General features: G+C 38.7%; 1 protein-coding gene across 2 annotated transcripts in view; it reads left to right on the plus strand.

Moving 5' to 3' along the window:
* Positions 1-23,139, plus strand: part of LOC148829164 (ELKS/Rab6-interacting/CAST family member 1-like) — a 348,267-nt gene that overhangs the window by 100,203 nt on the left and 224,925 nt on the right. For both annotated transcript variants that reach the window (XM_088923624.1, XM_088923625.1), the window contains one exon: positions 17,660-17,797. In XM_088923624.1, coding sequence (XP_088779750.1) covers positions 17,660-17,797 — 138 coding nt within the window. The remainder of the gene's footprint in view (positions 1-17,659; positions 17,798-23,139) is intronic.

A 23,139-nucleotide genomic window follows, 5' to 3' on the forward strand; every position in this document is an offset into this window, starting at 1 on the left:
CCTGAGTAACTGAGTAACTGGTATGTTCTTCTTAAAAGGATATAGAGGTAACATACATGGTCAGGCATATTTCCCAGTGAGTTATTTCCTTTAGTAGTGTTTGCAATATACTGTAGGTAGTCTGTAGTTCAAAGTAGGTGGTCAGACAGTTTATTTATATTTTGTATTAGGTATGGTTTGTTGGTCTGTAGTAACCTGGTTATTAATCTGGCTACCCCTTCACATTGGTGGACCCATGACACTAGACTGAAACTGGAATTTTCCAAGCATTGACTGAGCACTCACCTTCTTGGCGCTGGCTGGCAGTGATGTCAGCAAGAGATAATATCTCGGCAATATAGAACTGTTGATCCCATTTTTTTTTAAAAAAAGGTTTGTACACTTTCTTGTCTATTTAATTATCAGGATTTTCAGTTTTTCACTAATAATAATAAACTTTATTTTATATAGCGCCTTTAAAGGTGGCTTCTCAAAGCGCTTTACAGGATGACAACAACAATAAATAAGAAGAATACACAAGATAAAACACAATTACAATATATAGAGGAGACCGTGGATGGTGGTACTAGGAAAAGCAGAGGGGTGAAGAGTGGAACCAGTTAAGTAAAGGCTTTTCTGAAGAAGAGGATTTTGAGTCTGGATTTGAAGGGGTTTAGAGAAGGTGACTCTCTGATATCCTTTGGCAGAGAGTTCCAGAGCTTGGGGGCATAACAGGAGAATGCCCTGTCACCCATACAATGTAGACGGGCTTGGGGGACAGTAAGGAGAGCAGAATTAGAAGAGCGAAGGTTGCGAGGTGGGGAGTAGGGCGATAATAGTTCAGACAGGTACTGAGGTGCCAAGCCATGCAGAGCCTTATAGGTGAGCATGAGGATTTTAAAGTCTACACGGAATTTGACCGGAAGCCAGTGCAAGGACTCCAGGATAGGAGTAATGTGAACACTTGCACTAGACCTGGTCAGGATTCTGGCTGCTGAATTTTGGACATACTGCAGTTTGTTCAGAGTAGATTTAGATACCCCAGCGAGTAGAGCATTACAGTAGTCAATTCAATACTATTTCATATTAATATTTCATACATATTTCAAATGATTTTTTGCAAAGATATGCTCATCCTTTATAGAATAAATTGTTCACTCATTTGGTCCAGATTATGTTGAGAGACCCTTTGTGCACTTAGGCAATAACTTCTGCAGTTAGTGTACATTTTACCTTTTCGATCCACCTTTCTCTTGATGGTTTGCGGTTTTCAAATTGGAAAAGCATTTCCATAACTTTGCAGGTTGTAAGAGAAATGACTATATATATACAGTATACAGTATATTACTTCAAAGGTTCAAGTAGGAAGCTGTAGACAAACAAGTAGATCAGGGGTCTCAATCTCAGGAGGCCCTGTTTCTTATATATTTTTACAACCACATTCTTAGTTACATAGTTGATCTAATGTTTTAACTATATGCCCAATTGGAGTATCATTTCCTGTCCAGAGTGTGAGATTTATAGCAAACCAAACCTTCGCTGAAGTAAATGTTGTGTTACCAACTGTTAAAAACCTTAAGTAAGATTCTTTAAGACTAATTTAAAAAGAATTACATTATTTGTTTAATAATCACATTTTTTAATTAACTACTCGGTTTAAAAAAACAAAAACTCCCTGTGTCTCCTGGAAGTTTGAGATTGAGACTCCCGAAGTAGAGGTTAAATACGCACCTCTACTTAAGAAAGAGTAGAAAGAGAGACAAAGTGTTTCAGCTTTTGAGCCTCTTCAGGCGTCAAAGTGTCATGCAATGATCTAAAACATGTTTTACACAATTTACAAAATTATTGTTTAACTGTATGTTATTTATCCTGTACAGGTTATCTCAGTAGTGTTTTCCTGAGCTTTGGTCCCATAAGTGTTGTGTTGAACCCCGTTGTCTACAAGTTCAAAGACATCTGGTCTTGTTTGTCTTGAGGTGTACCATTAGAAGGTGTCCTTAGTGACTCTCATTCTTTCACAGTAACTTTATATGTGAGTGAACTGGTTTTACAAAATCACCTTTCGGCTTTTATAGTAAACTTCAGAAGACATCGCTTGTCTTCCTGACCAGGGGTTTATATTTTTAAAGAAATACATGAAAACTAAAAGGCCTATTCGAAGATGGGTTTGAAAGCTTTTAAGACAAACAATAGCTTGTCATCTAATGTAGAACAGCTGCACTATAATAGCTCTGCGAGTTTCATTGGTTTTCTCAAAAACCGCTGGCTGACACTAGAGGGCACTGTGTTACTAGTTTTCATTTGCTCAGCTGCAACCTGCTGCTCTTCCGAAGCTGGTGTTCTGCCTAGCTCTCAATAACCATTTCAAAGAAATATGTGGCGATTTAATGACTAATGTGGGATATGGAAGGGATACTTTTGAAATCTACGGATATGGCCTCTTTATCCCTGTGAAACACCCAAAAGACAAAGCTAAAGTCTTTGTTAAATTCGGCACTATTTTAAACTCAGATATTTCTGGTTTTGCGTCACAGTGCTTCATGCAACTTTTTGCCTTAGTATTTTCTCCAGATATGAAATGACATGTTTGTAGTCAACCCAGCATTGAAGGCTCCTAAGAAGGGTTTGGGAACAGGAATCCGGCCTCCCCATTTAAAGGACCCTCCGCCAGGTGCGGCACCATTTTTTCCCGGCTTGTGCCCCACGCCTGTTTCCTAGCTGAGCGGAGAAAAGCAGCCCCATTGTACGGATCTGGAAAGCTCAATGAAGCGCTCAGCAATGGGTCATTTCAGACGGCTTGTTTCTGCCTGTTCCTCGTCGACCAGCCTCATTGATTTTTTTAATAAGATCAGAAGGGTGCGCTTAACAGTGCGTTTAATTTACAGATTCAGAACTCGTCCCCTTTGCAGGGCCGGGTGTCCCTTGGCGCCCGAGCGGAAACTTGCCCGTTGGCTACGGCCTTCTGTTGTCCGTAGGACACAAAATGAAAGTGTAAAGTCTGAATGGGTTTCGGCTTTGAATTATTTGCCACAGATGAAATGAAAAGAAATGAAGACTTGTAAGACCTCAGTAATGTTGTGTAAAAAAACAGTTTATGGCTGAGTGTTTGGGACCCTTTTCAAGAACAGCTTTCATTTCGCACTCTGAGGCCATTTTTGTGTTCATGCACCAGGGTAGGTTATATAAGCTCATAAATAACACGACTGAAAAATGAAGGAATTTGCCTCCAGAAAATAGAAGCAATATTTTCTTGTCTGTTTAAGTAATCTTTATGTTAACCTTGAAACACATGCTTTGTATATCCATTAGAGAAAGGTATTCAGTCCCAAAAATGAGCTGGCAGAGACCTTTGCATAACCTGGGTGATGTTCAAGAGAAAATTTCTCATTTCTTCTGGTGGGGTTCACTGTCCAGAGATCCTAAAATCCCAGTGCTCGTCATCTATTTACAGGTGATGCCACAAACCCTGATGAAAATGAATCTAGGATTGTCTGGTATTAATTTAATTCTACTAACCTAGGACTGGTGCTGATTGGGATCAGTAAGACTATGCAACAAAGTGCATGTCCAAATTGTTGTAGGTTAAAAATGCAGTGGATAATTAAATATTTATTAGTTTCTTCTTGGGTACAAGACACCCCTATTTCTTCATAAGGGTGTTATGCAACTACATACTGTGTTATCATATACCTTATACTGCTGTATCCTGCCTGCTTAGTTAGTCTTGATTCATGTAGCACATAAAGATGCTTCACAGGTACACTGTATTCTCAGGAACTTTTAAGTTGTCAAAGCCACCTGTGACATGTTCGGCATTTAAATAATACTTGTTTGAACATGCCTTTTAGTATATAAGACAAATCTCTTTCGGGAGTGTAACAATCATGTAGCCCTCTCTCAGGAATAGAGTATTTCTGGGAATATGGGAATCTTTAAAGAAGCAAGGTCAGCTGGTTATTTATTCCTGAGGCAGAAGTGAGCTGCTTCTGTAGGGTTCGTTGATGTATGGGGACCAAGGTCGTTGTTGGATGTAGGGAGAGATCTGATATTTGTAGCGATCCAGCTCTCCCAGCTGGGAAGGCTCTCTCCCTCTGCACAGTAACATCAGCCACCCCTGGATTTTCCCTTTCATCTCTATCTACAGAACAGGCTGCGACATGGTCCCTGGCAGAAAGTGGATTAGCGCTGATTATGTTATCCCGAATGAAATCCTCCTGTTATCCTGCCTCTGGACAATTCATATCTGAGAAGATGATAATTGGACTATGCAGGATGGTGCCTCCTCTGAGACAGCCTTCCATTTTGTTTCACTTGTATATTTTTTTCTGCTCCAACCTGACTTTGGCTTCACAGGACATACACAAAGTAATAAATGAATGCATCTATGAGTATAAACAAATAGAAAAGCAGGCTCTTCAGGTGTGAAGCTCCCTCTTCATGGAATTTTCTGCTTTCTGCTTTTCAGTATGGAATTAACCTCTACTTACTGCTTATTCATTTGCAGCTCCCTCACTGACACGGCTCCCAATTTGAATATTTATTTTGAAATCGCATCAGTACCAGTAAATCCACCTTTACTTAAGCCAGGGCTTGATTATGTCAGAACCGTAATTTACAAATTGTAAACTTGACGTGTTAAAGTTATGACATCTACCCAGAAGATACCTGCCTTCTAGTTTTGAGCTTATAATGTGCTTTTGACAATGTAGCCAAGACAATTTAGCAAAACCCTTAAAGCAATGATATGAGCTGTTAATAGGTCACTGTAGTGCTTGGCAAAATGTTTTGTGATTGCTGTTGCTATATGCTTGCTTTACTGTTTAAGCCTTGTAATGTTAGAGTACTTAGAAGTGCTGAACAAGACCATTCAGACAAGGAGGCAGGTTACATGAAGAGAGAGCAATGAATCTGATGCCACCAAAAATGAGTGTGCATTTCCTTCTGCTCTTTTCAGAGAGAGTTCTTTTGCAACCAACAATTCTGGTGTTCCTTCTTTCGTAGAATCTAAAAAACATATGGTAATGAGCTGCACTTTAAATCAATGATAACCCGAATATCAAAAAAGAAGAAAAAAAATCCTGTCCTTCAGCAGTCACGCAGTCGAAAGCAAAAAAAAATGAAAATGCTTTTGTCTGTGACTTGAGGAAGTTTACAGAACTTTTTTTAATTAATTAGAGATACCTCCTGCTCACAGCACAGACACAAAGAGATGCCTGCCTGGCGCCCTGCCAGTTACCTGTCAAGTCTTCTGGATTTGTAGTTTTACCATTGCAGCTCATTTGCATTACTGAGCAAGATAGAATCCAGAGTGCGCTTGGTGGCTGTTGGCACTTCTTAGAACTCAAAAATCCGAGATGTTTTTAGTTTTATCTTATTTATTTGAAGTTAATTTTGCTGAACTGACATTAAATGTAGCTTCAAGCCAAATACAAAACATGGATTTCTGCACCTATACGTTTCTCTTTGAAACATGTCTTATTGTGAAGGAACACGGCTTTACTCATTTGATCTGTTTCCAACAATGTCGCTCCTGTAATTTTGCTTTCTGTGAAAGTACATCCTAGTTTTTATGCATCTAGTTCAGTAAAACCATATCATTCAAGCTTTCTTTCTTAGGCGGTTATGAAACAGGAAACTTTTTTTTATATTTCATACTAAAGATCATCATAATGAGAAATTATTCTTTTATCCTTTTAGAAATTCCAAGCGCTTGTCATTGAAAATGGAAAATGTACTGTAGTATCTCTAGCAAAATAATGGAAAAGGGCGGTAATAATTAGAATGATCTAATTCAGCCACACCTTCTTTTACTCAGTCAAAATTGCCCATGACCTTATCAATATGTAAATTGTGTAGTGCACTTGGATGCATAATAAAAAAAAAACATGTTGAATTGCAAATCATTAATAATGCATTTTTTCAATTGTCAATGAAAGTACTGTATCAGTTTCCTTTCTCTGCAAGCCAAAGTGTATCTCAAATCTGCATTAAAACAACTGCAGCTTCTTTGTACAGTAGGTATCTATTAATTTTACATTAGTGCCTTGAAAAAATAAGCAGAAAGCTATCATTCTGTTCATACAGCTCTTTTAGAGAATGGGTTTTATCAACTTGTGTCTTGTTGAAAACTGGAAAAAGTTAGAAGAAATTAGAAAGAGGTTTACCGAATTAGTAGAGTTAAAACTGGGTATTAAAGCAGTGCTGTACCAACTAAACATTTCTGCCACCTTGAAAATTAGGAATACAAGGGGAGACTTATTGACTGTTAACCTCTCCGAGTCAAAAAATTAGCTGCACATGAAGGTCAACCTCCTCTCTTGTGATCTACATGTAAATGACAGTTTCAGTTGGTTACCTTCCAACAACAGAGTGAAGGAATTTTCAGTGTATCACAAGAATATTCTGTGCACACTATTCTAGTTTTGCTTAAAAAGAAAATTATGACAATGGCAGACAAAAACAGAACCCCCCCTCCTGCCTTTGATGATGGAATACCACAAGCAAGGAGGAGAGGAGCGAACAGAAGCACAGCTGTGATTTAGAAGTGTTAAGGTTTTTCCTGCAGCTGCCAGACGTGACAGGCTGATTCTCCTAGAGACTCTGAAACATCAAGGATGTAACGGTGATTAATGAGGGCTGCACATGAAGACTTATTTAACCGTTTTTGTGCTTTTTCGGTAGTAGTGTCCTGAAATATCGTTTTTGCAAAGACATTTTGCGAGGTCTTCACGGTGAAATAAGTGATGGCAGAGGCGATTTCTGTAGTTTCTGGTGGTCTTGGTGGTGGAATGGATGTGCTGTTTTTTTTTTCCTTCATTGTATTTGAAGGGCTGGTAGCTAGAGGATTTAGTTAACACTGTGAAAGTCCAATGTGTTGGAAAAGCTAAACACTTTCCATAACACGTACTGTACACGAATGAGACAAAAATTCATGCCTCCATCCGCTTTCTTTTGGCAAGAGTGTGCAGTAGGCCAGAGCCTGTCCAGGAAGCGTAGGGTGTAGGGAGGCCTGATAGAACTGATCTGTCAAATTTCAATTTTCCTCCTTGACCACTGCCTTTGGTAATGTTCCGCCAGACTATTTCTTTTACAGAGAATTAATTTTTGAGGTTTCTTTGTTTTTTTGTGCTCTTTTTCAGATGTTTTATTTTGCCGCAAGGGCAGTTTTTACAGAGGCTGTAGTCCTACACATGAACGCTGAAAAAGTATGTTTTTTTTGGTGAAAGTTCCTCAACTATTTATTGGTGGACAAATTCTTTTACATTTTTTTCCCCCAAACTAAAATACAGCACAAAAATAAACCTCACCCCACACAGCAACCCCGTCACCTGTCCCCCATCCGCCTCACTGGTAACTAACCCCTAAATTTCATCCTACGATCCCCCAAACTTGTCCACGTGTGATTCTTAGCTGAAAGATGAGCATCCTGAGGTGGAAAGGATCAGGGTAATGTGACAAACTAATACAGAGAACATAAATGAAGTTTGAGAAAGGTGAAGCTTTGGGATGCCTCCTGAGTTTGATGATGCTAGGAAAACAAACTTGCTTGTTGTTGTTCTCTTGCTTGTTTCTCCATTTTCAGATTTCTCCGGGCTGTACAGATTCTGGAGCTGGGTAACATAAACAGCGGTATATTTTCCCACAAGTCAAGGGTTTCCTGCTTGCAATCATTTTCAGGCACACGCCTCTTCCATTTTAAAGCAGGCCTTGTTGCTGAGACATTGATCCTTTGAGTACCAATGTGATGTATCTATTCACACACAGTTTTAGTTTTCTCTGGGCTGCATTTGAGTGTGTCCTGAAATTTGCAATTTAGGAACATAGGATCTATTAATGATGTCAAACAGTGAAGTTCTATCTGTATCCTCTGGGATATCAGGAATGAACAAACCATGCTTCTGTCAGTTAACCTGAATGCTTCTTTGGGGGAAACGAAAAGCCCTTTATAACCTCTAGAGTATGAGGGTATTTATTTAGATGCTACGTGATGTCCCGTATTGGTATTTACACTATAACTATTTGCTCTATCAATTCTTAGTGTTATTTTCCAAATTCCTTGGAAAAATAAGATCCTTTTCATCTGATCCCAGAGATTTCCCTGTCTTTTACAAATGTCTCTAATGGCTCTTGTGCAGTTATCAAAGGCAGAAATTAAATTTAGCACAGAAGCAAAAGACATTAGTCATTACAGGACTTTTTGAGAGAACAAATGTACACAGAACTTATGTGGCTTATGTAGTTTCCTCATGTATAGTTTAATCAAAGTCTCACTTGGTTTCTCCTCAGTTTAGATCCCCCATTTCAGCCAGCACTCACAAGCAAAACTGCTGAATACCTGTAACGTGAATATCATCTTACTTTGTTTTAATCTTTGTAAGGATTTTGTCTTCTATCTCATACCTGACGCTAAAGCTGGTGTTAAATATGCAAAGAGGTATGTATGGCTTGTACTGCATAGGAAGTGGTTGTAAAAAAAAATCTTCTTTTGCCAAGCTCATTAATTTAGGAGCCAAAACTTGGAAACATTGCTTATACCCCATTATTTCTTAATACATGGTGTCTAATGGAGTAGAAAGTGTATTATCGTTAATATCAAAAGCAAAACTTTTTTCAATATTTAACTTGAGTTTCCTTCAAAGTGCAAAGATATCCTGTCAGGAATCGATGACAGTGAAACACAGGGCTCTTGCTGAGGCTCTGAGTCCTTAACTTAAAAAAAATAAAAAAACAAACTATTGACAGTTCCCACGTGAACAGCCTTGGAGTATGGTTCTAATACTAAGGCTCTAAGATAAATGTTTCATGTGTACACATTGCATGTGAAACACAACACACTGATTACTCCACAGTATTAATATATGAACTGTACTTGCTGTTTATTAATAAAGTATATATAAACCTATTTTACTATTGATTTTTAGATTTGTCTCATACAGTATGGGACTTTTCCAAGTCTGAAGGCGCAGCACTGTGCCATGATTCACTGGTTGAGAATCATTAGACTACAAGACATTCTTTGCTGCCAAAATCCTTGTTTAGGTCCTAGCTTGATTAAAATCTGATTAAAATGTCTTCAAGTTATTCCAAAGAGAGCATATAATGGTAATATTGCCCTTGTTCAAAGTTTAAAATGAAAGAAAGAAAACCTACACACACTTAAGATTTCATGTTCCCCCTTGTTAAAAGTCTTATTAAACAGACTGATTATTGGAGTCATGTTTGTGGTTTTTTACGTCTTTCAGATTTCTGTTTTTTGGCGATTAAAAAACCAGAAGCTTGTATTAATACACGTTTATAAGTGGGGTTTGTATCCTTTAGAAAGTTCTTCATGCATCTTGGCTCATTCCTTGATAGGGCAATGTTGTTTGTTTTGTTGTTTTTTTAGAAACTGAGCTGTTGAGAGACTTAATGTTGTGGTACTGAATTCCATGTGTGAATAATGTGAGCTGACCGTGAACAAATTCGTTTTTAACAAGTATAAAGTTGTTTGCATTTCAATTGGACATACATTAACCGGCATCTTCTGTAGAGCTTAAGAGATTAAAATGAAAACAGCTTTCTTGTGTCTCTCCTCTCAGCGCCCCGAAAATTTCATTTTTTGCTTCTTTAATAGCACTGTACTCTATACAAAGATAGTATGCATAGGTCCCCAAACTCTGCTTAGTGGTAAGGTGGGAGCCAGCCAATGTGTGACCTACTTTTGAAAGCTCTTATCTTCTTATTATGTTCTCAGAAGGAGACGTATTCTCTGCCAGTGGTCCTCTTATCAAACAGGTCAGAATATGTCACCCAAAGAAAGCTCCACAGCGGAAACGTTGTGTCTTCTCATTTCAGCATGGAATAAACCAATTACTTGTTCCTTTGTATCCTACGCATGCTGACGCAGCTACCCACCACTAGGTCAGAATATGGATGCATTATTTTAGTCACCAGTTACAACACTCACTATCATAAAGATGCAATTATATCCAAAGGTAATGAGATTAAAATCAACAGTTTGACGGTCACAAATGTGACAAGTGACTAGCTGTTGCAATGGTAGCCCAGGCAGTTTTGACTCATTCTTGCAAACACAAGAATTTTATTCTAATTCTCATTTTGTTGCTTTATACTCACTAGAGACTGGCGTTTGTTGTATTATGGGAAATGCGATAGTGATTTTCTAAAAAAAGTGGTACATGAGTAATAATAACAGTAGTAGTGTATAACAACTTAAACTACAGTTCTGTGTATTAACTATCCATCCATCCGTTTTCTAACCTCTACTTCCAATTCAGGGTTGCGGGGAAGCCGGAGCCTATCCCTGCAAGCAATGGGATCAAGGCAGGATACACCCTGGGTGGGACTCCAGTCCATTGCAGGGCACACACAACTACAAAAACACAGAACTAGGAAGGCACAGGACAAGAATCACAGAAAAAACTGCCGTGAGGTCCGAGTGCTTCAGGCAGTCCTCACTTTATTTTCATGTACTTGACATGACATCACAGCAGCTCCTCTCCCAGCATTCTCTCCCACAATCCGCTGTGTAGTGTTTTCTCTTGACCCGCTTATCTTTTTAGTCCTGCGTAACGTAAATTGTACGTTTAGATATTTTGGCTGTTAGACAGGTCAAATGGTTCATGTACAGTCTGATGACAGCGTAAAACCTTACCCACCCTCATTCCGCTTTTGCCTACAGCATAAAAATTCCTGAAAGTCATGGCAAAAACAATTAAAAGAACTCCTTCAAATGTATCCCTTCTAATTGCATTAATTTGTATAGGACATAAATTCCTATTAAATTCATTATTTGGATGGACTTCCTATAATTGAAAATAATGATAAAATATATCATTTAAATTTTAATTTTGATTAGATTTCTGTATAATATAGGGTAGAAATAGATGTACTAAGAACAACAATGATTTGCTGTCAAGTATTTTTATAGTTTAATTTGGCCAGACCTGAGGAGTCAGTAGCAAGTTGTCAAAACTGACACTTTCAAGAATCAGCTAGTTTTCAGTTTACTTAGCTTTTAACAATGAACTATGTGGGTCAAATGGCTGCCTCCTGTTTGTAACCCTTGTAATGTTCTTAAATCAAAACTTGAACCACACTCTAAACAAAATGTGTAAACATAGTATTTGTTGGTTGCTTTTTGTTGCAAGTGGCCTCTTCCCTTATCAGAGGAGATTCATCATCAGAATCATATAAAGTCCATATCTTATCAATCACTTACATTTCCTCAATGCTCTTGAGGCTTGTTAAATAATCTATTTCTGATCTGACTGAGAGTGAGTTGTCTCTGTGTCGTTTGTTACTTATTCCTCCAACAAAAACAGTAACACAGTTTTGTTTTAAAATTAACATGGAATAGGAAGACTAGTTTGTCTAATAGCCCTTACTGTTGGTTCCTGTCAACTTGAAACATTTTCTAAATGCTTACGCTGAGATATACTGTAATTTTGAACATTAGATTCACCTTTAGCCTGCAACAATAATTAATAGTAAATTGATATTGAAATATTTTTGTGATTATCATATTTGGGTGGCATATTGGGACAGTGGTTAGCATTGCTGCTTCGCAGTCCTGGGGCTCTGGGTTCAATTCCAGACCTGGGGTGCTATCTATGTTTCTGTGTTTCTATGTTCCCCCTGTGTTTGTGAGGGTTTCTTCCAGGTGCACTTTTTTCCTTCTGGAAAAGTTGGCCCTGGTGTGTGTGTCTACTGTGCGATGGACTGGCATCCTGTCCAAGGTGTTCCCTGGCTTTCGCCCATTGCTTGCTGGGATAGACTCCGGCTCCCCCATGACCCTTAATTGGAAGAAGTGATTATAAAATGTATGGATGAATGATATTTGGGGAAAGGAAGGAGTCCTGTGCATTTTGTTTGCCCTTTAATGTACATGAGTTAACCTTTTTTAAATCATTTAAAATGCAGGATTATTTTCAGTCGCAAATGTTGAATTGTTGGACTATTTGGTAGCTCCCACCACTCATTTTTGCAATTTTCAAAGCTGTTAATTGGCTTTAGGCTTCTTGTCCTCTCATGAAGTTTACCACACATGGTTAAAATATTCTTCCTCCGTTGTTTAACAAGGGAAGTCTAAGAATAAACACCTCAACTTGTGAGGAATGTGGAAATGACTCTAGCCAGTTCTTAACCATAGACAAAGCAAGCAAACAAAGTGCAGTCTATTTTATTAAAAAAAAAACTTTTTTTAACTTTGCAGTTAAAATACCTCTTTTACCACAAAGAGAACAGATGGAACATCTGTCAAAACATGTCTGAAATTATCTAAAAACACAAACATTACCATATTTTTATTATATGGGATACAACTTGAGTTGTTTGAACCGGCACAAACTCATTATCACATTACTTCTCACTTTCCCACTGCATTTTTTATTATATGGAAACCTCTGCCAAACAGCCATCCTTTTAATTAAATTCAGAAGTTTACAATACGCTATCTTTTCTGCAATCTGTTCTGGAAACACAATTACTAATTTTTCTTTGAATTCATTAAAAACCAGAAACATTGGAAAGCAGTCTCTGGCAAGTGCTGAAAGAAATGCAGGATGACCTGCTGCTCTATGGTGGTACAGTATCTGTTTCACTGTGGAAAGATGTGTGCGAACCATCCATCCATTTCCTAAGCACATTATCCAATACAGAGGTGCCGGGTAGCCAGAGCCTATCACAGTCTATCCAATACAGAGGTGCCGGGTAGCCAGAGCCTATCACAGTCTATCCAATACAGAGGTGCCGGGTAGCCAGAGCCTATCACAGTCTATCCAATACAGAGTTGCTGGGTAGCCAGAGCCTATCCTGGCAAGCACCTGGTATAGATACATTCTGGATGGGATGCTAGTTCATTACAGGGTACACACTGACCCAAACACAGGGCCAATTCTCCCAGAGAGCCCAGAGTACCCAAAGGAAATCCATGCAAACATGGGAAGAACATAGAAACTCCACACCCCAGGTCTGGAATTTAACCCAGGGCCCTAGTGCTATGAGGCAGCAATGCTGGACATTGAACCATGACGCAGTCCATATATGTGAACCATTCTTAAAATGACCTGCCGATGCTATATAAAGACCGAGCTCTTTTTTTCATTAACTCACTAATTTATTCCTTTATTGATTTTGTACTGACGCCACATACTCCATAGTTGAAATATTGAGAACCTCCTCCTGTGTGGAATCGCATTAAATGTGCAATTGAATCCATTGCAGACTCATGTGAAAGAAGAGTTAGGCATCACACTTGGTAGAATATGTGACCACATCCTGTTTAAGCGGTTCTTATAGTTTATATTTTGGCTAGTAGTGACAGGCACAGTGCTAATTGGACAGAATCCTAAAGGTGGTAACTTTTATAGGTCACTCCTAAATCGGCAGTTATCTTAAAGGATTAGAACAAAGGTAACCTTGATCTTTGTTATGATTTGTTCAAATGAATTACCGCTAGCCAAATGTGCTCTGACAGGATCACTGGATGTTGCCATTTTTAATTCAGGAGATTCCTAAATTGCTTCACTGAACCAATGGCCTCCATAAAAGGTTATTAATTAAAAAACAAATTGTTTTTATATTCCTGAGTCTTTAGGAATTGATGCCCTATACAACCTGGATTGTGTCTTACTGAGACCACTTACTGACCAGTCTAGTTCAACACTTGAGGAACAGTGTTGTAAGAGAAGATTAATGGAAAAAGAGGAGAAATCCTCTGAACTCCTTTCATTCACCAGGAAAGAATGATTTATTAACACAAAGCTTTTTTAAGACTATAAATCATTTTAAAGCCATTTATCAAACCAGTCCCAGTTTAATTAAACGGGATGTGGGTAAATAGTCGATCTCTTCTCTGAACTGTCCGTCAATGATGAATGGATTAATTGTGCAAAATTCCTGTCTTTGTAATGGTGATTTATTGCTCATTATGAATGCTTTGTTTTCTGCACCATTAAGATAAAAAATGCTGTTACAACTTACTGTCAGAAGAGATGATCGCTGATTATTTTCGCTTCTTATGTAAACCGGTTATCTTAAATCCCAAGAGTGGTCATCTCACAAACCTAGATGTTTTTATTTCTTGCTGATAGGCCTGTGGTCATTTTGTTATGTAAGGTTTGGATTAATTAAGTAATATACAGTGCCTTGCATAAGTTTTCTCTCCCTTACAATGGTATTCCATTTTGTTAAATTGCAAATGATCTGTATACAGATTTTTAAAGAGATTATTTTAAAATAAAACTTGAAGTCTGAAACCAAACAAGTTTTTGGGTTAATAAAGATAAATGACAGCACAAACTGCTAAAACAAATCCAAAGCTAAAATGTTGTTTGCATACGTGTTCATCCCTTTTGATATAATAAAGCTGAATTAGTTCAGGTGTGTAGAGTAATTTAAACAAGGTTCAGAATTAGTTTAATGGACTCTGTGTGCAATAATAATGGTTCATGTGAAGTCATAATTAATGCACCTGTCTCTGTTAAGCAAAGATTCAACCATGAAGACCAAGGAGATATCAACACAACTACAGTTGTAGAAAGGCAAAGTGAGAAGGATATAAGAAAAAATCAAGAATATTGAATGTCCCTTTGATCACGGTGAAGTTGATCTTGAAGAACTGGAATGTGTGCTTACCACACAGGCATTGCCTAAATCAGGCTCTCCCCCCAAAATGAGCAGACAGACATGAAGGAAACAGGTTAGGAATGCATTATTCCTTTGACCATTGATGACTGAAAGAATTACAAAGCTCAGTGGCTCAGATGGGAGAAAATGTCCACGGGCCAATCATATCCTGACTAATCCACAAAGGGGGCTTTGAACTTTAGAAAGTTTACAAACTAGAGGAGACCATTTGGTCCATCTAACCCATTTGGTAGTTAGTAGTGAATTGATTCAAGGATCTCATACACCCATTTTGTTGAAAGAGATGTTCAACAACATCGCTGGGTAGCTTGTTCCATTCTCCCACAACCCTATGTGTGAAGAAGCGCCTCCTGTTCGGCCTTCTGGTTAATGTTTTACTTTTCGTTCTGAAGAAGTCTTCAGGGTTAACTTTGTTGGAGCCTTTGAGGATTCTGAATTTGTGTATCAGGTCCTCTTTTTTCTAATCTTAAAAAAAAAAGTGGGCGGTGCGGTGGCTCTGTGGCTAAGGATCTGTGCCTGTGGCTGAAAGGTTGCCGGATTGTATGCCGCAGCTGGCAGAGGAATCCTACTCCGTTGGGCCCCTGAGCAAGGCCCTTAACCCCAACTGCTCCAGGGGTGCCGTATAAATGGCTGACCCCAAGCTTCTCTCCCTGTCTGTGTGTCTGTGTCTCATGGAGAGCAAGCTGGGGTATGTGAAAAGACAAATTCCTAATACAAGGAATTGTATATGGCCAATAAAGTGATCTTATCTTATCTTTTGTAGTCTTCTCTGTTGAAAACTAAAAAGTTCAGTTCCCTCAGCCAGTTAATGTTAGACATTCCTATAAGATCCAGTTTATACAGTGTCTGGTTGCTGGATGGATGTCTGGATGGATTTAAGAACAGCAAAATCTTCTCAACAACACGGTGGAACTATTGTACACAGTATTCTACATGAGGCTTTAGTAGGACATTTTACAATTTCCAATATATGGATCTGTAAAAATGCATCTAAAATTAAAGGCAACAAAATACTGTAGTGAGGTTGCAAACGTGGCAAAAGGTTTTGTAGTCTGACAAGAGAACATCACTCTGTCAACACTCTACTTTCAAGCATGTGGATGGCACAGTTACCTTATAGGGCTGCAGCACATCACTGGAGAGCGTGATAAGAAGCGTGTGGGGAAAATGGATGGAGCAAAGTGCAAAACTGGAAAGAAAACTCACCTTTCAGCAGGACAGTCACCTAAAACACACGGCCAGTACAACCCTGAAGTGGCTCAAATGAATGTCTTTGAGTGACTCGGGGCCCAGTCCTGGTTTTAATCTCAGAAAAAATCTGGGGCAAGACATGAAAATAGCTATCCATGAACAATCCCCTACTGCCTTGACATCATTCCAGTGTGCAAATTTGCTAGAGAGACTCACAGCTGGAATTGCTGTCTAAGGTGTTTCCACCAAGTATTGCTGGTGGAATTTTTAATTAAAATATTAACTGAATAATCATGTTAAATTGTATATACATAATTTGTAATTCAAGAAGGGACATACTGTAATTTGAAGGAGTAAACACATTAATACTACAAAGGCTGGTTGGAAAGGATACAGATGTCAACACTGGCTCCTGTAGGACTGGGTTACTGATCCTGAGTTAAATTGGATATCAATTTCAAATTAAGAAAAGAATGTTGATGTTTACTTGAGTAGAGTTCATTGTTTATCAGCATGGGGTCCTGTGACATCATTTGTGAAGTTCCTAGCGAAATAGTCTCAGATCTAAACAACAGGGCAGCTACAGATTCGACCTGTCATCTTATTGGAACAGAACAGATACCAGGTCTTTCTAAGTTAGAGTTCCTGGGACTCTAGGTCAGATTAAACAGAAAACATTGTCATGAAGTCAATGGAATATTTTGTGAAGGGAGGTTTCATATGCAGCTGCCTGTGTTTGACTCCCTGGTAAGGATATTGTGATTAATGACTTGTTACTGAGAAGAGCAAATAACACAATGATATACATCACCACGTGCTCTTACAGCTGTTTAAGTAATGTGCCTGTCAATTTCTTTTCATCGTTCACATCCCAACAGGTCTTAAACTTACACAACAGTATTGCACTTCCCCATGTTTTACCATTTTGGATTGCATTTGTGCAGAAAGCATATGTCCTGAAGGCTGTTGTTTTTCTGAGATCACTCCATGTAGCTCAAGAAATGTTTTTCTTCTGTTCCCGATTTGATAGACATGTCTGTATTAGGCATAGCTGCAGCACCTGTGTGCGATGTCAGGCAGGTTTTAGAGTAAAGAGTGTGTCAAGGATACACTCTTTACTTGTGATTGCAAGCAGAAAGTTATTACTATAAACTGATAGGTATTAAAATCACAACCAATGGCATTTGTTGTATTTCATTTCCTCTAGAGTAGAGTAGTTTATTGGCATATGTTTATTGCCACATATTGCCAAAACTACAAGATGGCGCCGTTCCATGGCGATGTCCTGCGTGAAGCTCTCTCTTCATTTCCTCTCACTAGTCATCATGTTATGAAATGGTAGTTTGGATTGTTGTATTTGATGTGATCTCATCCATTAAATAAATGCTCCTGAGCAAATGGTACTTTTTTTTTACACCATATTATTTCTTGTTTAATCCCAAAACTATAATGGAGTAGAAAATTGCACCTTTGATTATAATTATCAAAACAATTAAAAGCTTAATACTTCTAAAAATAGCATTAAACAGTGTAATCGAGTCAAGGAGTAGTAGAAGAAACAAAACTTTTCACTTTTGAATTGGCAAAAGGCAGGTGGGAGAGAGATGCTATTTTGGTTGTTTGTCTTAGTAATAATTTCTTATACTTACATACAGTAGTACTTCAGTGGATAATCTATTCAAAGCACTTTACAGGTAATGGGGACTCCCCTTCACCACCACTAATGTTTAGCCCCTACATGGATGATGTGATGGTAGCCAAAGTACATCAGTACGCTCACCACACATCAGCTAATGTCTAATGTCTTGCTCTTACTGGGCCCTGTGTCGTCTTATGGCAGATTGAGAACCTTCAGGAGCAGCTGAGGGATAAGGAGAAGCAGATGAGCAGCCTGAAGGAGAGGGTGAAATCCCTGCAGGCCGACACCTCCAACACTGACACTGCCCTCACCACGCTGGAGGAGGCCCTGGCTGAAAAGGTTGGTCATATCCTGGATCCATCCCATTCAAAACAAACTGGTGGAGACTTGTTCAGAACCCAAGTATTCCATCACCCATCACCTATAGTAGGCATTTGCTGTATGAACACCCAGGAGTTCACCTTAACTCGGGCTAGCTCATATGCTAGCCTACAGTAGGCTGATATAGAGCAGCACGTTTGACTATGATAACTAAATTAAAAAACAAAAAAAAAACACTCCTGCACATTTTTTCCCAATAATATTTTTGTGAGTGTTACTGCTGTAAATGAGTTTTTTTTCTATGCTGTCACTTTAGACCGTGAGAACAGAGCAACAGCAGTACCAAATTGGAATTGGCTGGTCTCATACATTTCTCTGTAACAGGATAATAATGTAACATACGAAAGGCGGTAAGACAGCAGAGATTCCCATTCAACCCATTTCGCTTGTTTGATTGGATTGTAAGATTTCACCCAGGCACTTCTTAATGGAGCTCAGAATGTGGGTCCGACCACCCTTTAAATAGGACGCCTATTCTAGACATGTACAGTTCCTTGTGTAAAGACACATTTCCCTTTCTCTATCCGAAGTAAATTACCCTTTTTTAACAGGGAAAATTCAAATTCAAATGCTACAGATGTTTGTTTTATACCCAAACAATTTGGAATAGCTAATTGTGTTTCTTGGCTCGACTCTCGGCTGCGAACCGCACGTGGGAGAAAGAGGAAGTGTAGACAGACTTCTCTGACCCCTCCGCCTTCGAGCCGCTTGTCTTTCAACACATCACGGCTCAGTTCCGTACCGGAGATTCTGCGCCATGTGCAGGAGAGGCACATCTTTCTCTGACAGCACTGTGAGACTGCAGGGGTCACTGTGTAGCTGGCTAATCTCCCATGACCCCCAGCACAACCCGGCCACTTGTGTGACATAATCCAAGCACAAACTATGGTCATGGTGGCTTCTTGACTCTTAGAGACACTCAGGAGAGCCCATGAATTTCCTTCTTTTGTTCCAGCTGGGACCCCACTACTTGTCAAATTGTTCCTTTAGTTGTCCCTACAATATAGATAGGATTTGAATCAAATGTCCTGTCAATCTTCTTTTGCTCTGGACTGAAGTTATGAAAGTTAGTTTAACCCTTCTCTACATAACTGTCCACTGGAATCATTTTTGTTTCTTTTTTTTAACTCTTTCTAAAACTATAATATTCTTTTAATGGCACAATGAGCAGAACTTTGCTTAATCTAAATGAGGTCTTACTAATGCATTTTACGACTTGAGAATAACTTCACTTGCTTTTAATAACACACTTTTTGTACTAAAAATGTACAAATTCACAGCATGGGACTAGGACTGAGTTACTGCTTTCTTTGAAACCTACTTGACCAGTGACCATGTCATAGAAAGCTGCCATGAGGAATATCCCACGCCAACTTTAAAAAAAAATACGTTTTTGTGTTGAAGGTGTCTCTTTGGCTTCCATGTAGTTTATAGTTAAAAGTTACATGCTTCATAGATTTTGTATCATCCTTAGGCAGAAAGGAGATCAGGTTTGAAGAAATATAATAAATGTATCTATATGTGCTTACAGAGCCATTGAAAAGCTGTGTAAATTGTAAAGACTGTAAAGAGAGGCAGAGGATAGAATAATATAATTCATTCTTCTTTACCTAGAACCACTTGTATCATACAACAAATAACCTCTCTCTTTGTAATTAACTGTGGACATTAATGTTTAAAGTTGATTGTAGTCCATGATGTCCTGCTAATAAAGATGCACAACTGAGGTGTGTTGCCTAATACATTAGTAAAGGGTATCTGTATGTTATTTATGCTGGTTTTTCTGACCACACAATAGCTTTCCTCTAATTATTATAAAGGTTTTGAAGTGGAACATTCCCTGAAATTGAAGCAGTGGTTTAAAAATATGTGTCATAACATGATTTATTTGGTAACACTGCCTCTCCCGTTATACTGTGCTTCTAGGAGAATAGATTTGACTGCTATCTCACATATGGGACAGGTTCTGGTAGTGTCTATAATACAGTTTAAAAAAAAAAACCATCTGTTTTGACATTGTAACCACCACCAGTATTGTCCACAGTGTCTGTTTTAGTTACAGTGGTCGATGGTAGTTAGAAGACAAAATTTAACTGTGTTCAGAAAAACCAACTACCAATAACTTTACTATGAAAATATCCTCAACTGATTATCAGGCAACACTCTTCTCCCCAGCTACAGTATATAGCTTTCTTAGTTAGAGGAGGACACTGGGCTGCCAGCACATATTAGTGTCTGTGTTAATATTATAAAGGAGGAGAAAGTGATGTAAAGACCTAGTTAATCTATGGGTTTCAATAGTAAGCATTTGCTATTTTAATGTTTCTCTCCATGTTATAGTAAAAAAATCTAAATAGTTCCTATAGTGCCCTTCACGCCTTTAAACTTCATATTTTTGTTGTGTTAGTGTTTTAGAGTTTCATGCATTTAAATGGTTTTTGTCCCTCTTATCTGCACACCATATTCCATACTTTTAAGTAGGGCTGGGTGATATGGCCAAAAACATTATCACCATAAAAAATTTAATATCAGTCGATATTGATAATTATCACGATAAATGTCAAATCATTATTTCTTTCAAGTTTAAAGGCAGATTTTTTCTCCTGAGTGAAAGTTGAAGAAACCAGACAGTTAACTGGTAAATTAAACAACTTTTTATTTTAAGAACACAACAAACACTTGCCAAACAGAAGAAACATTAAACAAATCTGTTAGCTGCCCGGTCTGCAACATGCATGCTCACTCGCGCAGTATTTTGTGTGCATGCGCATATCATGTGCAAAGCATAAACATATATATCGAACATTTATCGCACTTTTGTTAAAATTATATAGAGGAAAATTATATCGCGATAATTATCGTTATCGAATTATCGCCCAGCTCTACTTTTAAGGGGAAAATATGTTATTGAGGAAAACATTATACATTACAAATACCAAATTGAAATATCATAATTTAATAAGTCTCCACCACCCTGCCCCTTTGGCAGCAGTTACTGCTGTGAGTTTTTGGGATAGATCTCTCTCAACTTTACACACCTAGATTTGGAAATATATGACCATTCTTCTTTATAAAACCATTCAAATTCTTTCAAGTTCATTGGGGAGCCTTAATGTACATCAGTCTGAGTCTGCCACAGTTTTGATTGCTTGATTAGGTCGGGGGCTTGGACAGGACATTTACCTTTTGGTTCCTTAGCCACTCTAGTGTATCTCTGGCTTTGTCCTTTGCTTCATTTTCATGCTGAAAGTTGAACTTCTGTCCCAGTTTCAGCTTTCTTGCAGGGTTCAGCAGGTTTTCCTCAAGGACTTCTCTGCACTTGTGGTCCATTTGTTTTCCCTTCTGTCCGCACAAGTGCCCCAGTCTCTGCCGATAATAAGTATCCTCATAAGCCGATGCTGCCACCCACTACCATTCTTCACAGTCGGGATGGTGTTCTTTGTGGTGGGTGCCAAATGTAATGTTGTCCATTTAGGCCAGAAAATTCCATTTTAGTTTTATCAGACCACAAAACTTTTCGCCTTGTGTTTGCATTGTCACCCTTAATGCTCTCTTGCTGTTTTAATGGATTCCTTCTTGCCATCCTTCCATACCAGCTAGGTTGCTGGAGTGCTTGTCTTGGCCTTTAGCTCTTTATCTTGCTAATTGCTCATGGTAGCCTCTCTGATCAGTCCCCTTCTTGCTTGTTTGGAGGAAAGGTCTGATCTAGATAAGATCTTGATGGCGTCACACACCTTCCACTTCTTATTTTTTGTCCTGAACACACTTTAAGGAAGATTCAAGGCCTTTGTTTTTTTGTACCCATTCCATGATCTTTGCATTTTCATAACTTTGACATTTTTAAATCTCCTTGGTGCTCATGGTCCTATCTTTCCTTTGGCAGACAGCACCTAAGGAACTGCTGATTTTTCTTGAGATCATGTGAATCACTAAAGTTTCCCACTGGTGGTGGCCAGTTAACTTGATATGTGATTTTGATGGCAATTAATTACACCTCATCTAATTTAGAAGGTGGACAGTTATCCAACCAAGCTAGGCAAGAATTTATTTTTAAGTCATTTTTAAAAACAAATTCTAGAATATTATTTATGTGGAAGTTATGGACTAGAATGTATAGATATGTAAATGAAAAATTTTAATTCTAGGCTATAAGGCAATAAAAGGTGAAAATTCTGATGGGGCTGTAAATATTCTATAGGTACTATATAAAGGCAGTGTTAAGGACTCCTGATATTTAAAAGAGAAACTGAGTTTTACTGTGGATTGTCAAACTTTGCAAACTTATCACACAGCTTTCACTTCCCACTTTCACAAGTCCGTGCCTTGCCGGTTGTCAGGTAGGGATTTTAAATATCTCCCCTGGCTGTCCCTGTGCTGAGTCATGCCCCCGGTGCCCACACTGCTTGGCACAACACACAGACTTAACCAATGTCTAGTAGCCTCAGCCACCCAGTGTCATTGTTGCTTTGTCAGCCATTGGAATTCACTGGCTCGAGCACAGAGAGCACCTGGCTGATTTCTCATTGTCTGATCCTCCTTCTCCACACGCAGCAGCCCTGGGCCTCGTGAGCACATTGGCCCGATATAAAAATCCTTTATTTCTAGAGCACAGCACATTTCAAGGCAAAAGTTGGAATTTTACAGAATGCTTTTTTTTTTTGCTTTTGAAATGATAGGGGCCTTCTTTACAAATATAAATACCCTTTTCTCAGTGCTAGAGATTGGTAATGTCTTTTCAAGCGCAGCGGCGTTAATAACCAATTGAAAGAAAAAGGTGCTCATAAAAAATAGCTAAATGCTTTGCTGATTTGCAATAGCTGAAGCGCAGCAGCAGACAGAGATATGATTTTGATTAATGAGCCACCACATAAAAAGCTGGGAGGAGTAGTAATACTTTTAAGTCAGATAAAACAAAGGAACATTTACTCAGTGTCAGTGTATACCAATATCCATCTAGTCTGCTTTGTTATTGTTTAGTTTTTCAAACTGTAGAAGAAAAAGAAAGGGGCTGTTGAAAATGGCGCGTGACCCATTTTGGTGCTGCAGAAAGCCCTCCCGGTTGGTAACAGAAGAATGCATTGTGTTGTCAGCCGGCTCGATGAGGAATTCCACAAACATTACCACGCGCTTGACCTCCTCTCAAATGGCAGTGGCAGGGGTCGCTCCCCTCTGTCGCTTTTAATAAATGCTGCGTTGCTGTATTAAGGCTCCGTGTGAAATGTGGGGAATGCCTCAGTTGCCGCCAGCACGGTTATTGTTCAGGGTCAAGCATGTGAAAGGGGTGTACCCTGTTCCCCAGG

Source organism: Atractosteus spatula, chromosome 8, assembly GCF_055471065.1.
Source record: "Atractosteus spatula isolate fAtrSpa1 chromosome 8, fAtrSpa1.hap1, whole genome shotgun sequence".
Lineage (NCBI taxonomy): Eukaryota > Metazoa > Chordata > Actinopteri > Semionotiformes > Lepisosteidae > Atractosteus > Atractosteus spatula.